This window comes from Pituophis catenifer, unplaced genomic scaffold (genome assembly GCF_029215685.1).
Source record: "Pituophis catenifer annectens isolate HBS135680 unplaced genomic scaffold, rPitCat1.0.hap2 SCAF_4, whole genome shotgun sequence".
Classification (NCBI taxonomy): domain Eukaryota; kingdom Metazoa; phylum Chordata; class Lepidosauria; order Squamata; family Colubridae; genus Pituophis; species Pituophis catenifer.
The window spans coordinates 125163166-125180507 of NW_027256884.1; the positions used below are offsets into that span (position 1 = coordinate 125163166).

General features: G+C 44.8%; 2 protein-coding genes across 2 annotated transcripts in view; one reads left to right on the top strand and one right to left on the bottom strand.

Annotated features, from left to right (window-relative positions):
* Window positions 1-64: 64 nt before the first annotated feature.
* On the bottom strand, window positions 65-12078 carry DDIAS (DNA damage induced apoptosis suppressor). Its single transcript, XM_070944054.1, has 5 exons — window positions 11963-12078; window positions 8230-8355; window positions 6654-6815; window positions 5347-5464; window positions 65-2243 (listed from the first exon to the last, which is right to left on the bottom strand). The coding sequence occupies exons 2-5, from the start codon at window positions 8337-8339 to the stop codon at window positions 252-254; spliced, it is 2382 nt and encodes a 793-aa protein (XP_070800155.1). The 5' UTR covers window positions 8340-8355; window positions 11963-12078; the 3' UTR covers window positions 65-251.
* A 2208-nt stretch (window positions 12079-14286) lies between these two features.
* The window catches only part of PRCP (prolylcarboxypeptidase), a 45074-nt gene continuing 42018 nt past the window's right edge, over window positions 14287-17342 (top strand). The window contains exon 1 of the mRNA XM_070944055.1: window positions 14287-14460. Coding sequence (XP_070800156.1) covers window positions 14287-14460 — 174 coding nt within the window. The remainder of the gene's footprint in view (window positions 14461-17342) is intronic.

Consider the following 17342-nt stretch of genomic DNA (forward strand, 5'->3'; position numbering starts at 1 on the left):
AACACCAAAGATGACAAATTCATTCAATTTTAATTTTCTAGGAAAGAGTCCCTCAATGCTCTATTAGACATAATCCATTCCTTAAAATGATCCGACGGAATATGAACAAACCTTGCTATATATATAGTATAATTTAAAAAAAAAAAAAAACCCCAGCTTTTGCTGTCCCAGCCCCAAATTTACAACTATTGAAACTGCACTCCAAGTACAACTGTGACCGAAAAGACGTTATTTCAAAATGAAAGGTGTCTTCAAGAGGTTGGCAGTGATAGGGTGGCCTCTGCGTTGAGCAGCTGGTCATGATCGGAGAAGAGTTCAGAAGACCAGTCTGCAACATGAGGCACAGGAGAAGGTGCGGGGAGCAGCTTTGATCTGCTGAAGTCTACCAAAGGTGGTTTGTCAGGCGATTCGGTGACTGGCGGACCAAGCATTGTTCTCTGTGGACGTACAGGTTGGCCTTCAACGTCAGCTTCTTCTGGTTGCTGCTTTTTAGGAAGAAATCTGAGCTTTGCTAATTTGGAAAGATTTTTTGGACTCGAGGATCCTCCTTGGTTTTCAGAAAGAGGAAAGTCCTCCATAACTCGGCCATCGCTGTGAAACCTGATGAAGCTTTTTGACCTCTTTCTTCTCCACGATTTTACATCCTGATCTTGGATGTTCCCCGAAGGAGGACTCCATTCTTGGCCACCATCTTCAGACAGTGACTCTTGGGCCAAGAGGCGACTCGGAGGTCCACATGGGCTGTCCGTGCCAGCTTCTGCGTTGCTTGACCTTGCGGACGGTGAGAACTTGCTGACAAGCTGTTTCACTAAAAAGTTTTTAGAGGGGAGCCTAGACCTTTTACACCTGGCCTTGTCCCAAGGCAATTTATTCAGAGGGAGTTGGCTTAGAAAGGATCCTTTCCCTGCAGTGAGACACTCTGGATGACAAGGCCTTGCAAGGGGAATGGAGCGGGGAGTGGGAATGAAGTCCAGGATCCCTACAGGGCTGCATTCAGATGTGAACTCTGAGCCAGCAATTGGAGTACTTGTTTTGGGGACTGAGACATCCATTGTATCATATAACGATAACCACAAATGAGAAGTAGTCCAGCTAGCATTTCCCTTACCTTGCCTTGGCATGAATTCTGATATTATACAGTTTGGGGTCAGCATGCCAGCCCGAGACGTAACTATCTGGGGCCCGTGTAACGTTGCTGGAGTGCTTTTCGTTGATCCCCTGGCACTAATATCAAAGAGATCTGCCGAAGCATCAAAATTAGCCTCGCGGCAACTGGAACCCACCTGTGGGAAACAGTAGATGTCCCTTCCTCTCCAAGCACAGTATTCTTCTTCTGCGAGCAGCTCGTTCTCTTTATTTTCGCCTGTTTTTTCGCCAAGAACCGAGGCAGGATGCTGCTCTTGACCGTTTGGGAGATCGGCAGTGGAGCTGCCGTTGTCAAGTCTGGCAAGAAATTCAATCAAGCCTTCGGAGGAGGCTTCTTGAGCGGTTACACCTCCTGTGGCATCAGGAGAAGAGGAGGAAGCAAGGTGCTCCTTAGGTCTCTGGTGGGGCAAAGGGTGCTGCGGATTTGCTAGCCCATCGCTGGATTGGATGCTAATTATGCACGAAGAATCTTTCTGCTCCGATGCTAAGGGGCCTTCTAATATATCACCATCTTTTCCTTTTGCGGAAAGTCTACTTCCCAGTCCGTCCCTAGTGGTGAGACTTTGTGGAGAAGGATACAAACAAGACTTCTTATCTTCATGTACATCTCTCTTATCTCGCTTTGAGTTTGGGCCCCTGAAATTGTACGCCAATTGGTTGTGTGATATAATAAATCCATCTTCGTCTTTTTGTTTCTCCGAGCTGGCCTGGCGTGTATCTAAAGCTGCAGAATGTTCTGCGTCTTCTGATGAGGTGGATGACCAAGTAAGCCCGAATGAGTAAGGCCAGAGGGTTAAAAAAACATTTTTGAGATTTGACTGAGTCGCATCCAAATCGTCAGAGAGATGGAGGCTCTTTAATTCTCCGCTTGGCTGATCAGATGCCAGGACGTGATCCAGAGGCTGTAAAGCCCCATGACTCTGCTTAAACGGACAACTTCGCTGCTGCTCAATATAGTGGATAACGGTGTAGCCCACAAGCCCAGGGTGAGGTAGGGACATTTCACAGGCGATGAGAGCTTTGGTGTTTCTCTCCCTTGGGGGGCCATTTTGCAATAAGGGCTTGTCAGAAGGGACAACGTAGGGCAGGTCGGAACTCTGCAAAGAAATGAAATCCAGTTATTTATTTATGAAATTAAATGTCAGACCTGGATTGTCTTCCTCCGCTCATCCACCTGACAAGGGAGGATTCAGAAACTTGTTTTATCATGTTGTCCACATCAGCCAATTTCAAACTGTAATTACTTGAAGCTGGCTAGTTTAAACTAGACATAGGAAACCTTAGTCACAGTTCTAGATCCAGACTAAGAGGAAGTTGAATCAATCTATCAATCTATCTATCTATCTATCCATCCATCCATCCATCCATCCATCCATCCATCCATCCATCCATCCATCCATATTGCTGCCTACTCGTTCATGGCACCTTAAGGCAGTACAGGAAATAACAATATAAAAGAAAGTTAATAAAAAATAAAAATAATAAAATAATAACCCCCACCCTGGTGACAACACACACACACCAGCCATTTAAAGGGGTCCATCCCGCTCTGGGTCCCCCAGGCCCATTGGCAGAACCACGTCTTTAAGGACTTCCAAAAGAGTGTCAGAGTGGGGGCCAGTCTAATCTCCGGGGGAGGGGTGATGTTCCAAAGGGAGGGAGTCACCATGGAGAAGGCCCCTTTTCTGGGTGCTGACAGATGTTATCTCCTTAGGGGATGAGACCTACAACATTCTTTGCCTCTCTGCTCTAGTAGGTCAGGTGGATGTGACCAGCAAGAGACGGTCCCTCAGATAACTTTGTTTTAACTAAAAACAAAGTGCCTCTTCTTGTTTCTTCAGAGTAGAAGCGTAAGAGGCTGAACTATTTTTGCTGCTCATTTATGCTCATTCCCGAAATGCTTAACTAAGGACTGTCAATCTTTCAGTAAATGATTTACCGTATTTGCTGAGTTTAAGACGCACATTAGTTTTTGGGGAGGAAAACAAGAAAAATAAAATTCTGCCTCTGCCTACCAGCATCCATTGGTATTCATCTGGCTTGTGTCCTTGCAGCAAACAGCAAACAGCAAACAGCCTGGTCAGCTTCAGCACGTTATTGCAGCCTGATTTAGCATGAACAGCTGATTGGCGGTTGGATCAGCCTCCCGGAATACCGCCACTCAGCTGTTCTAAGCTGCAGGGATTGCCAAAGCCCATCGCCGCCTCCATGCACCGCGTTTTTGGCCTCCGCACGCCCCATTTTTGGCCTCCACGCATCACATTTTCAGCTGGTTCCAGGCAGCAGGGATTGCTGCCACCCCCGAAAATGCAACACAGAGGCCAAAAACGGGGCATGTGGAGGCTGAAAATGCGACGTGAGGAGCCCGAAAATGCAACATGTAGAGGCGGCAATTGGTGGCAATGTGCTGTGGCAATCCCCGCAGCCTGGAACAGGTCTAATACGGGGCATGCGAAGGCCGAAAATGCAACACACGGAGGCGGAAAATGGCCTAAGGGTGGGGGCCAGCGGGGCTTCGGCAATATTCGGTGTATAAGACGCACCACAATTTTCACCCACTTTTGTGGTGGTGGGGGAGGGAGTGCGTCATATACTCAGAAAAGTACGGTAATATTTTGGGGAGAATAAAGTCCCCACTGTGGGTATCAATAATGCAAAAGTCCAGGTCTCTCCCATGGCAGGGGTAGATCTGTAGTTTTGTGCATTTCTTGACTCAAAATAGCAATTCATATCATGATTTATGGCTGCAGCAAATACTCTGAAACCATGACAGGCTTGTAATTAAGCCTGTGAAAACTTTCTTTGCTTTCTAGCAAAATCAAACAGAGAGTGCTATTCCTTCCTAAAGTAGACCCTGAATTTATGTTGAGTTTCTCTGCCAACGCATCTATCTGCCTTTGTGAAATTCCCTACCCATATAATTAAAGGATAGTATTAAAATGAGGTTAGAGTCTTGTTTGGATCATCTCACCAAATTCTGCAGAGCTGAAAATTCACTGCATGACAACCTACTATCTCTTTTGATCGGCAACGTCTCCGAAATCTCACAGACTATGCAGGTAGTCCTCATTTAGTGACCAAAACTGAAACCAGCAACTCAGTCGTGAAGCAAAGCTACTGTCCTTATAATCTTATTTCAGCCCTCCTTTGATTTGCAGAAGTGCAAAAAGTGGCAAATGTGACGATTGGTCGCGAAGTTACTTTATTCATCACCGGAGGAATGGTTGTTCAACAAGGCAGTTGCTAAACAAGGACTGCCTATATAAATTTCACAAGATCTCAGGGACCTTACCCTGAGGCAAATATATTGAAGCCCCTGAAATCAGCTAAAAAGTTGGTGCCCTTATAAAATTCCGCCCTCTTTTCTTTTTTCAAAAAAATGTATTTAATCTGAGCAGTTACAGGTCCTATTTGGAGGAATGTTGAAGTCCAGGTGTTTACAGATTGTTCTGTTGCTGACTCTAAGAGATAGTTTATACCAGGGGTGTCAAACACAAGTCCTGCGGGCTGGATTTACCACGCAGGGTACTTAGATCTGGCCTGCAGGGCCGCCCTGGAAACAGTAAAAGACTGGCTGACTCGCGGTGCCTCTGCCAGCAAAACAGCGCCTCCTGCAGCCCTCTGCCAGTAAAAACGGAGCTCGGGGAGGCCATGTGCAACCTGCCCAGGCTGCGTTTTCAGCCATGACGACCACCTCCAGCCCTCTGCCAGTGAAAACGGAGCTCGGGGAGGCTGTTGCAGCTGAAAATGGAGCCTGGGGAACCCCATTTTTGCTGGCAGAGAGCTGCAGGAAGCTGTCGTGGCTGAAAACAGAGTTTTGACTAGTGAAGTCAATCTGGCCACGCCCACCCTGGCCACACCCCCCCCCAGGTCAAAAACAACCCTGATGTGGCCCTCAATAAAATCGAGCTTGAGACCCCTGGTTTATAGCATTTAGCAGTTATGCATGAGGATTATAGTCTTCTACAATTTGAGACGCAACATTATAAACACGAGAAGCAGCACATGGATCAAGGTAGAATCAACATTCCAATTACTGGAACTGTTATTTCAGCCTGTTAAATGCCAGTTATGAGGATGCTCATAATTTAAACCAGAAACCTGACCAGGCACACCCAGGAGCTTGCCCAGCAACATAAATTATCTGTCATGCTTAAATTGCACGTTTCCTAAAAGATTTATTCCGAGCAGAACTGTCACCTTAATCCTGAAGACAAACTTCTTCCCAACAAAGCAAGTTTCAACAGCATGAAATACGGCACCAAACACGGCATCATTTTCGTCCTCTCCTGCTTCGCGGTTCAGTTCTTTGATGTACCTTGATGGAGAATAATTTAATTTCTAATTCAACAGCACTCTCGCAATATTTTTTAAAGTTATACACAGGAAGGGAAGCGAACAGACCTGCCTTTTGATAAATGTTTCATGTTGCTTGTGAACATCTCCCACAAGCCCTTTAAAAATCCAGTCCAAGTTGCTGAATTCAGGATTTTGAGGCACACAATAAACAAAGCAACAGATTTCTGCTTTCTGACCCAATTCCTGTTTTGCTGATAATCATTTATCTGTGTAGTTATAAATCCTTCCGGATGATTTAACCGTGTGGTGATATTTTTTTTCTTCATACATCAAGATTCATCCAGAAAATCTCAGGTGTCTCTAATGCGTGGCTACAATCATGGAAATCGTGTTGTCAATTACATAGAAATTGCCTTCCGAACTGACAGTTGTTTTCAGACATGCTCTAGATAGTCCTCGATTTATGGCTACAATTGAGCCCCAAGTTTCAGTTGGATAGGCAAGATAGTTGTTAACTGAATTCTGTCCCATTTTATGACCTTTCTTGCCACAGTTGTGAAGCGAATCACTGCAGTTGTTAAGTGAGTCCCACTGTTGACATTTTACTTGTGACCAAAGCACAAAGGCTGGGGGAGCCTAGATTACAATAAGACAGGAACAAAACATTTACTGGTTTGATGGCAACATTCTTAAAAACCCTTTATTCCTTATCTCTTGCTCAACTTTCTCTGCAACAGTAATTATCAAATCTGTGAAATATTTTAATTAGACAACCTTAGGCTGTTGGGGAAAAAATATTTATCTGCCTATTACTCATTTTCAGTACAGAATTTAAATGTTCTGGGCAAGAATCCAATAGCTATATTTTCTTTTGATATAGAGAATTGGTGTTAATGAATATATTCCAATGTTCTTATAAAAGAGAAGAGAAAGGTGAGGAATAATTTTCCCCAGGTTAATCATGAATTCAGAGAAATGTGAACTCGAAGAGTTTTGAGACTCAAGTCGAGAATGTTTCTCCATTTAATACACTGGCCCTGCCACAAATTTTATAGCTCTGTAAATTTAATTGCCATTATTAATATATACCAGCTTGGTATCCAGGCAGCAAACTGAACAGCAACTATTCTGAGAGATATAATTAAATCATTCAAATAAGATAGAAGGAGCAGGCTCACGCTTCTTAGCGAAGTAATTCCTTTCTTTACCTTTGCAGGCCTTTTGCTGTAACTCCAAAATAGGTATCTAAGCAGCTTCCAAATACCGTGACCTCAAAAACTTCACGGGTGTCGGCTACCTCCAGCGAAAGTCGGTATCTGTAGTTTGCTTCTTTGGTGTCGCCTGAACAAGCACACTTCTGGCAATTGTATCTGACAAAAGAAAGACAACGAAGGGATTTAACTGTAGGGTCACATGAAAAGTCTCACTACTGCGGGAGGCCCAAGGCTAGTCTCGGACCTGCCACAACTTACCGTATTTTTCGGACTTTAAGACGCACGTAAATTTAGAAGATGAAAACAACAACAACAAAAAGTTTTTGGCCTATCTTTTTTCGGGCCTTTTCCAGTCTTTTTTCGAACGGTTTCCAGGGCTTTTTTCAGCCCATTTTCGAGGCTTTTTTCGGCCCACTTGGGGGGCTTTTTTCGGCCTTTTTTCGGCTTTTTGGGGCCCATTTTTGGGGCTTTTTTGGGCCCGTTTTCAAGGCTTTTTTGGGGCCCTTTTGGGGGCTTTTGGGGGGCCATTTTTGTGGCTTTTTGGCTCTTTTGAAGCTTTTTTGCCTCCTTTTTGAGGTTTTTTGCCCCCTTTTTGAGCCTTTTTGGCCCATTTTCAAGGCTTTTTTGAGGCCGTTTTCAAAGCTTTTTTCAGCCCATTTTTTCTGAAAAAACGGTCCAAAAAAGGGCCTGAAAAAAGGCCCAAAAACAGGGTGTGCGGAGGCCAAAAAAAAAAAAAAAGGCTGGCGGGTGGGCGGGGCTTTGGCAATGTTCGGTCTATAAGACACACAAACATGTTCGCCCCCTTTTGGGAGACAAAAAAGTACTCCTTATAGTCCGAAAATGGTAAGTCTCTGAACAGAAAGAACCTTGGTTCCATTTGTTGAGAAAGGTAGAGTTTATTAGAGGTTGAGCGTATCACAGTATTGATTCTGGGCAATTGTCATAAACAGGAACCAGGTGCCAGGGGTCCAAATTTTAATCGCATGACCATGGGAATGCTGCATAAGTGTGAATAATGGTCATAAGCCACTTTTTTTCAGTGCTGTTGTTAACTTTGGTTGTTAAACAAATGACTGTATAAGTCAGAGGTGTCAATCTCAAGGCCCGGGGTCTGGATCTGGCCTGTGGATTGCTTAAATCTGGCCCACAAGGCCACCCTGGAAACAGCAAAGGACCGTCCCGCAGTGCCTCTGCCCCCGAAAACAGAGCTTGGGAGGGCTGCATGGAGCCCTCCCGAGCTCCATTTTCGCTGGCAGAGGGTTGCAGGAGGCCATCACAGCCGAAAATGGAGCTTGCGAGGGCCATGGGTGGCTTTTTCCAGCTCCGTTTTTGCTGTCAGAGGGTTGCAAGACGCCATCACAGCCGAAACAGAGCTCAGGAGCCAGCTGTCAGATTGCTCGGGCCATCACAGGCGCCCCCAACCCAAGTGACTTTGAGCTAGCCACGCCCACCCTGGCCACGCCTACCCCGGCTCCCCAAAGTCAAACTTTGATGTGGCCCTCAATGTAATCGAGTTTGACATCTCTGGTATAAGTTGAGGACTACTTGTAATTCTTGAGAGGGAGCATACCGTTTGAATTGCAGGGATACTTTGGAAAAGCAACCGTGACATGATGGATACACAAAGCTGCTGTTCTGGATGGAAATCACAGAGGCAACCAGGAAGTGTCCGCCATTCATGTGCTTTCACAATGATCTATCGGGGGAGAAAAAAAATTCAGTTTTAGTTAACCCTGACTGTATGGAATTCTATAATGGAAATATTTCTTACCCTACAAACACATTACACTAAATGTCTATTTGTTGGAGGTTAGCTCACTGGGTGAATTTATCTCCTATAATATTGCATGTACCATATATTATATGACTAAAAAAGCAGATAAATTTTTGCAAGTGTCTTGGAGCATACAATCTGGCAGTTTTGGGGGTGTTCCTTGGAACCCTGACACAATCCTACCTAATTGCACATCTTACTATGCAGTGTAGAATGAACATTTAACACATCGTCTGAAAAACTGACATGGTGAGGACTGTCCCAGAGAAGAAATGGTGAAGTCAGCAAAGTCCAACAACTGTGACGGAATGAAGAGTCAGTTAGTACAGGTAGTCCTCGATTTATGACCACAATTGAGCCCAAAATTTCTGCTGCTAAGCAAGACGTTAAAGTGAATTTTACCCTATTTTACAACCTTTCTTGCCAAAACTGTTAAGTGAATCACAACAGTAGTTAGTAACACGATTGTTAAGTAAATCTGGTTTTCCCATTGATTTTGCTTGTCGCAAGATTGCAAATGGTGATACAATCATGCGACCATCATAAATATGAGCCGGTTGCCAAGCGTCCAAATTTTGATCACATGAGCACGGAGATGATGCAATGGTCGTAAGTGTGAAAAATGGTCATAAATCACTTTTTTCAGTGCTGTTGTTTAACTTTGAACTCTTGAACTGTTGTACACCGGCTCTTTGTAATTCCCCTCGGAGGAAGGAGAGGACATGAGATTGCTCTATCTATCTATCTATCTATCTATCTATCTATCTATCTATCTATCTATCTATCTATCTATCTATTGGTTCGATTTATATGCCGCCCTTCTCTGGAGACTCAGGGTGGCTTACGATGCTTTTAAGCAATAGCCTTCATACTTTTGTATATACCTGCTTAGTAGGGCTTTTGGCCCCCCCTAAGCGGTGTTCTTTTTTTTTTTTTTATACAAAGTCAGCTTATTGCCCCCACAATCCGGGTCCTCATTTTACCTACCTCGGAAGGATGGAAGGCTGAGTCAACCTTGAGCCTGGTGAGATTTGAACTCGCAGTAATTGCAGGCACCTGGCAGCTAAGTGCTACTTTAACAGTACTTTAGTCCGCTGCGCCACCAAGGTGCAGATTACCCACAAGTGCTCCGGACAGTCCTTCCTTATGAGAAGATCGCAATGCAGGGGTCTCCAGTGGGTTTAGAGCTCTAGGACAAGGGGATAACCATCTTGTAGCACAAACTGTGGTCAGATCAAAATCAGATGGGGAGTTTGGGTTGACAGTGTGAGCCTTACCTAATGGTTGTGAGAGAGACAGCAAGTAAGCCATATGGATCTCTTCCAGAATGCACCTCTAAAATGACATCAGTCCAGAAGTTCTTGTTCTAGTGAATGAGTCACTGGCCATAATCCAGGGAGTAACATAAGAGACTAGCCCTCAGTTCCCACCCAGGACAGGTCTGGGAACATTCACTTAAAGGAAGTTGAATTCAGGGTTGTATACTACCTGTCCTGGAAAAGACTATTTCTTGGGGATACGGGTTGGTGAGCCATACACATACAGAAAGTCCTCGATTTACAACCATTCGTTTAGTGACCATTCGACGTTACAATGACAAAAGTGAATTATGACTGTTTTTCAACACTTATGACCATTGCAACCGCCCTATGGTCACATGATCAAAAATCCAGCTGCTTGGCAACCGCCTCAGATTTATGACGGTTGCAGTGTCCCACGGTCATGCGATCACTTTTTGCGACCTTCTGACAAGAAAAGTCAACGGGGAAGCCAGATTCACTTTACAACCGTGTTGCTAACTTAACAACAGCAGCGATTCACTTAACAACTGTGGCAAGAAAGGTCGTAGAAGACTCGACCAAGTTACGGGCAAGACTCGTAACTGTCTTGCTTAGCAAAGGAAACTTTGGGATGATTTCTGGTTGTAAGTCAAGAAGTACCTGTACTAAACGATAATGATAAACCCAGTCAACCTTGGCATTCTATTGGCGTTGCTCAGATCTGGAGTAAGTCTGTCTGTTTCCATTTATCTAGCTTACTCAGATAATGCACAAGAGAGTTTTGCACAATTGCCCATCAGAAAATAGCTCATCTCTGTTTTAATGTACTACATATGCTACTCGAGTAAAAGCTGGTACATTTAGGCCTGCCTAGAAAATCTTCCGTGACCACGGTACAGAAGCATATTTTTGGATGGATTACTCTCTCCTCCTAATGGTGATCTAGTGTTCTACACTCCATTTGGACTAACTCTGAACCAAGAACTTTCTACACAGTCCGCATTCACTCATCCCCGCTTCCCCTGTCTTCGTGCAAAGGCTTGCTTGGAAGTCAAAGAGTTTCAGTCACTGCAGACTCCAATGCAAAGTAAGGTTGCCAAAGCTCTTCTGTCCTAGGAGCCCAGCTTCTTTTTGGAGTGAACAGGGGGCCCTTTCTAAGAAGAAAGAACCTGTTGTTGTTCAGTCGCTAAGACATGTTCAGCTCTTTGTGATCCCATGGACCACAGCACGTCATTCCCCCCCTCCCCCCCCCCCCCGGTCCTCCTCTGTCTCCTGGCATTTCCCCCAATTCCTCTTCGTTGTGTTGACGACACTATCTAACCATCTTATCCTCCGCCTTCCTCTTTTTCTTTTTTCTTTCAAGGAAAGAACCTGGTTTAGCATTTAAAAATAATTCATCATGGAGCAGAATGGGTGAAACACATAAACTGCTTTAGCTATGAGTCTCCATTCCTGGAAGTTGAAGGGATACACAGCTGAATGCCTTAACAAACCATGCAGCCATGAACAACAGGTAGAGGTACTTCCACCAGGTGGAGACATACTGAGAGATTAGGAGTACATGGAGCTCAACTGGTCTCCCAGCCATACATCAGTGTAATAAACCAGCATTGTTAAAGGAATACAGGTAGTCTTCAATTTATAGCTTCATTTAGTGACCATTTGAAGTTACAATGGCACTAAAAAAAGTGACTTACGACCATTTTTCAACCTTACGTCTGTTGCAGCATTCCCATGGTCACTTGATCAAAATTCAGATGCTTGGCAACCGACTCATATTTATGACGGTTGCAGTGTCCTGGGGTCATGTGATCACCTTTTGTGACCTTCTGACAAGCAAAGTCAATGGGAAAGACAGATTGACTTAACAACCATGTGACTAACTTAATAGCTGTAGTGATTCGTTTAACAACCGTGGTAAGAAAGGTTAAAAAATGGGGCAAGACTCTCTTAACATCGATTTCTCTTAGCAATAGAAATGTTGGGCTCAATTATGGTCATTAAGTCAAGGACTACTTGTAATAGCATCAGAGACAACTCAGCCTAACCTGGCACAGTATGATTCCCACATTGACCATCCACAATCAAGTGCAGTTTGTGGGCTATGTAGTTAATCCCATCAAACTGCCCATTCACATGTTCATTTCACTGTTTGTGACTATGTTACATTCACTCTGCTTGTGCAATGATATTCACCCTGTTAAAACACAGGGGCTCTGGGAAAAAGACAAAATGAACTGATAGCTCACCAGAAATTGCCAGGTGGAGGAAAAATGTGTTCTACCCCTTTTTTCCTAGATAATGGGGGTGAGAGAAGCTGGCTCCAACATAGATGGAGAGCGTCAAGATGAAGACATTCAGTTTAAATCTGCCCACTGGAAGAGAAGAGGTCTGTTTTCCTGAAAGATAGGATTAGGATTAGGATTGAACAGAATAGAATAGAAAAAAAAAAGAACAGAACAGAACAGAATTCTTTATTGGCCAAGTGTGATTGGACACACAAGGAATTTGTCTTCGGTGCATAAGCTTTCAGTGTACATAAAAGCTATAAGGGATAAATCATGATCCTAGCCATCATAAAAATACATTCATCATAAATCATAAGATACAACACTTACTGATAGAATCAACATAAATTGTACCAGGAATCTAAATAAAACAATATAAATCATAAAGATACAAGCAACAAAGTTATAGTCATAAGTAGAAAAGGAGATAGATAATAGGAAAGATGAGTAGAATAATAGTAATACAGCCTTACTAGTTTGATAGTTATGATGATGATATTTGTACGTTTCTATGTTAACACCTTGGACACCTAGAGAGCACACTGCTCAACATAGAAAGGAAATGTATGATATAAAATAATAAAAAATATTAAAAATAATAGTTTGATAGTGTTGTGGGAATTAGTTGTTTAGCAGAGTGATGGCATGGGGGAAAAAAACCTGTCCTTGTATCTAGTTGTTCTGGTGTGCAATGCCCTACTACAGCATCATTTTGAGGGTAGAACAGCAACAATTTATTTATTTATTAGTTTGATTTATATGCCACCCTTCTCTGGAGACTCAGGGCGGCTTACAATGCATTAAGCAATAGCCTTCATACTTTGTATATACCTGCTTAGTAGGGCTTTTTTGGACCCTTGAAGCGGTGTTCTTTTTTATACAAAGTCAGCTTATTGCCCCCACAAACCGAGTCCCCATTTTACCTACCTCGGAAGGATGGAAGGCTGAGTCAACCTTGAGCCTGGTGAGAATTGAACTCGCAGTAATTGCAGGCAGCTGGCAGCTAAATGCTACTTTTAACAGTAGTTTAGTCTGCTGCGCCACCAATTTAGCAACTATATTAATTTATTTGATTCTTTTTGTTAGTTTTTACTGTTTTAAATGTGGTCTTATATTCTGTAAGCCACCTTGAGTCGCCATGGGCGAATAGGCGGCAATATAAATTCAATAAATAAGTAAATAATAAATTTAACGCTGGTTGTCTCGGAAATCTCAATTTTCCTGAAAGCACAACTCATTCAGGTTCCCTCTCGAAACTAGAACCTGCACCCGTTGGATTTCCGCCTGCCCCAAGTTTCCGCCCAGGTGTTCCCATGACAGTGAGGCCTTTAGTCGTGAGAAAAGCTGCTGCCTCCATAGCAGTAGTTAAAAGTGCTGGCTGGGGATGATGGGAAGTGGAGTCCACCCTACAGCAGTCTGAAATAATACAAAAACAGGTGCGGTTGGTGTGAATTTAGACCCCCGACTTCTGTACAAAGGATCGAGGCAACCTGCATTATAATCCCTCCTGCTAGTTTTGAGACGACAACAAAAAACAACCCTGTGAGGTAGGCCGGGGTGAATGGGACTGGCCCAAAGTCTCCCAGGGAGTTTCCATCGCTGAGGAGGAACTTCAACCCGGGTCTTCCTAGTCCAATTTTTTTAAAAAAGTTGTGGAGAATAATAATAATAATGAGGTAAATGAGGCGACTATTCACCCATCGCTGCGCCTGAAGAGTAGTAACACACCTTCCAACAGGTAGACTGCTTCTTCCGGAAGCGGTCTCGAGGCTCAGGACGGAAGTGACGACAAACACTTTCTTTTTTTCCTCCCACGCGCCAATCAGCGAAGAGCTCGGAGAGCTCCTCAAAACGCCCGCCCCCCTTTTTTTTCCCGCCTCAACTCAACCTTTTTTCCCCAGCTCCGCCCATTCCCCCGTCTCTAGCCAATCGGAGGGCTTCGCTGTTTCTACCTGCCGTGGCAACCACGAAGCAGTGGGGGGGGGAGAGAGTATAAAAGGCACAGCCTACGCTTTCGCCTCAGGACGTAACCAATCGCAGAAAGCCTCCGAACGGCTTACCTGCCTTTCTGTCTCTCCTCCCACCGCCTTCTCTCTCTCGCCGCGACAGCGAATCATCGAGTGGAGGGGCGTGGCTTCTTTTCGAGAAGAGCCGCTCATTTGTCCGTCTCGGGATGTGGGAGGAGTCAGAGGGCTTTTTTTCGGTCCCGCCTCCTTCCCGAAACCCGGGTATAAAAAGGAGAGGAAACAGCGGCAGACTTGATTTCGGTCGGTTGCTTTGCGGCTATGCGGGTGTTTGCGGGGCTGTGGGGCGGGTGGCTCTTCTGCCTCGCCTGGGTCGGCGATTTCGGGCGTGCCTGGAGCATTTTCGGCCATCCTCACCTCTACGCGGCCTCCCGTCCCGATTCCTCCCGGCTTTTGGGGCTTCGCGCTTACCGCACTTGCTATATAGCCCAGAAGGTAAGGGAGAAAGTGCCGGGCGGCTTCCTCTCAAAGCCCCTTCCTTCGCCAAAAATCCTATATTTCTTCCCTCAACCCCTCTCCCTTCCCGTTCCCCTTTTGAATCATTCTATATATATCTATATCTATGTGTGTACAGTTAATATTAACTGAAAACTTACATAGACAAATATCTATATCTATATATATATATATATCCAGTGGCGGAGAGTTCCGCAGGTTCGCACTCATTTATTGCCTGGAAAAGGGAAAAGATTTGCAGCCAGAGCTCTGCAGCAAACGAGAAGCCAGCAAAAGCAAATCAACCCATGGAACAGAAGCTGCCTTCAGAAGTTGTGGGAGCTTCATCACTGGAAGCTTTCAAGAAGAGATTGGATTGCCATCTGTCAGAAACGGTCTCCTGCTTGGGCAGGGGGTTGGACTAGATGACCTACAAGGTCCCTTCCACCTCTGTTAATGTAATCTAAATTGTGGGAGCTTCATCACTGGAGGCTTTCAAGAAGAGACTGGATTGCCATCTGTCAGAAACGGTGTAGGGTCTCCTGCTTAGGCAGGGGGTTGGATTAGATGACCTACAAGGTCCCTTCCAACTCTTAATTTAATCTAAGTTGTGGGAGCTTCATCACTGGAAGCTTTCAAGGAGAGACTGGACTGCCATCTGTCAGAAACCGTGTACGGTCTCCTGCTTGGGCAGGGGGTTGGACTAGATGACCTACAAGGTCCCGTCCAACTCTGTTAATCTGAATCTGAAAAGTGGACTGGCAAGCAAAAGCCAGTAAAAAGTGATCTGAGTTTTAATGCCGTGATAACTTTAACCATGGTTTGCACATCCTAGCACATCTTAACCTAGCACATCCTCAGTCCTACAGAGTTTAGCATGTCTGACCCATCAACACGCCGCTGGGACTACAATGCACTTGACTCTGAGGTTGTGGGAAGACGGCATAGGAGAATTTGCTGCAGGATGGAGGCATCCTAAATCAGGGTTTCTCAACCTTGGCCATTTATAAATTGTGTGGACTTCCAAGTCCCAGTATTTTCAAATTCAGCATGCAGCCGGTATACTGGCTGGGAAATTCTGAGAGTTGAAGTCCACACCTCTCCCAAATTGTTGAGAAATGTTGGATTAATGCATCTTGTCAACCTGAATCAGGGTTTGTTCAGCAAATCATTGGCTTAGCCTGCCTGAAGATTGTCGTCGTCTTGGACTAGGATGTCTGTGTTGAAAGGAACAGGTTTTGAGGAAGAGAACAATGGATTTTGGGAGAAAGTTTGCAAGACTCTGGGAACAATATTGCAAATAAGAGATGGTCTTAGGATGGCAGTCTGTGTATTGATTATTCTGACTTGAATGCTTTTTTGATGTCTGTTAGTCTAAGGTGTGGAAAGTTTGATGCTGAACATCAGATTAATCAATGAAACAAGCAGCTATCATTAGATAGAGATAGTCCTTGACTTACAATCGCAATTGAGCCCAAAGTTTCTGTTGCTAACCATGACAGTTAAGCGAGTTTTGCCTCACTTTATGACCTTTACTTGCCACAGTTGTTGAGTGAGTCACTGCAGTTGTTTTGTTAGTCACACGGTTGTTAAGTGAATTTGGCTTCCCTGTTGACTTTGCTTGTCAGAAGGTCGCAGAAGGGGATCCCATGACCCCAGGACACTGAAACCATCATAAATATGAGTCATTTGCCAAGCGTCTGAATTTGGGTCACGTGACCATGGGGATGCTACAACAGTTGTGTGAAAAATGGTGATAAGTTTTTTTTTAATGGCATTGAATGGTCACTGAATCAGCTAAACAATGCCGGCTGGCGGGCCCGCGGGGGAGGGCCTTCTCTGTGGCTGCCCCAGCTCTCTGGAACCAGTTACCGCCTGAGGTCCGGACCATCCCCACCCTATTGGCCTTCCGGAAAGCGGTGAAGACCTGGCTTTTCCGGCAAGCCTGGGGCCGTTGATCTCGCTCTTGCGATCTGGTGAGATCCAGCCATGAATGGGGTGAATGAGTTTTTAATGTTTTTAATTTTTAAATTTTATGATTTTTAAAAATGTATTATGAGCCGCCCTGAGTCTTCGGAGAGGGGCGGCATATAAATTGAATTAATTAAATTAAATTAAATTAAATTAAATTAAATTAAATAGTTGTCAGATCTGTAATTGGATGAATATGCCGACTTTAAGGAATGATTTTGAGAGTTTGCTGAAGATGGGATTGTCAATTCAACTTCTATGCAGGTTATATAATGTGAAGTGTAGTTATCTTAATCCTGCAAAAGCAGTTAACGTAAGATCTGATCTTGTTTCCTGGAAGTCTTTAAATTTGGCTCAATTGTACTGGTGCTTTCAAGAAGAGACTGGACTGCCATCTGTCAAAAATGGTGTAAGGCCGTGATGGCGGATCTATGGCAGGCGTGCCACAGGTGGCATGTGGAGGCATATTGGTGGGCACGCGAGCGTTGCCCTATTGCGCTAGCTCAGCTCCAGCATGCATGTGCATGCTGGCCAGCTGGTTTTTGGGCTTTCTGGGCCCACCAGAAGTGGACAAATGGGCTGTTCCCGGCTTCCGGAGGAGTGGGAAGGCTGTTTTCGCCCTCCCCAGTCTCCTAGAAAGTCTCTGCAGCCTGGGGAGGGCAAAAAACAGGCCTACCAGGCCATCACATGCCAAAAGCGGATGAAGCATGTGGGGAGGGGGTGCCCACGCATGCATGTGGGGGGAGGGGCAGGGTGCATAGAATTATGGGAGTGGGCACCACCTCACACTCCCCCAGCTTTTGGCACGCGATGGCAAAAAGGTTAGCCATCGCTGGTGTAGGGTCTCCTACTTGGGCGGGGGGTTCGACTAGATGACCTACAAGGTCCCTTCCAAACTCTGCTATTCTGTC

Coding starts and splice junctions, on each gene's coding strand:
- DDIAS (XM_070944054.1), bottom strand. CDS start 8,339: ATGAATGGCGGACACTTCCTGGTTGCCTCTGTGATTTCCATCCAGAAC. Junction 6,816..8,229: donor GTATCCCTGCAATTCAAACG/GTATGCTCCCTC, acceptor TTCTTTTGTCAG/ATACAATTGCCAGAAGTGTG. Junction 5,465..6,653: donor ACAGCAAAAGGCCTGCAAAG/GTAAAGAAAGGA, acceptor TTCTCCATCAAG/GTACATCAAAGAACTGAACC.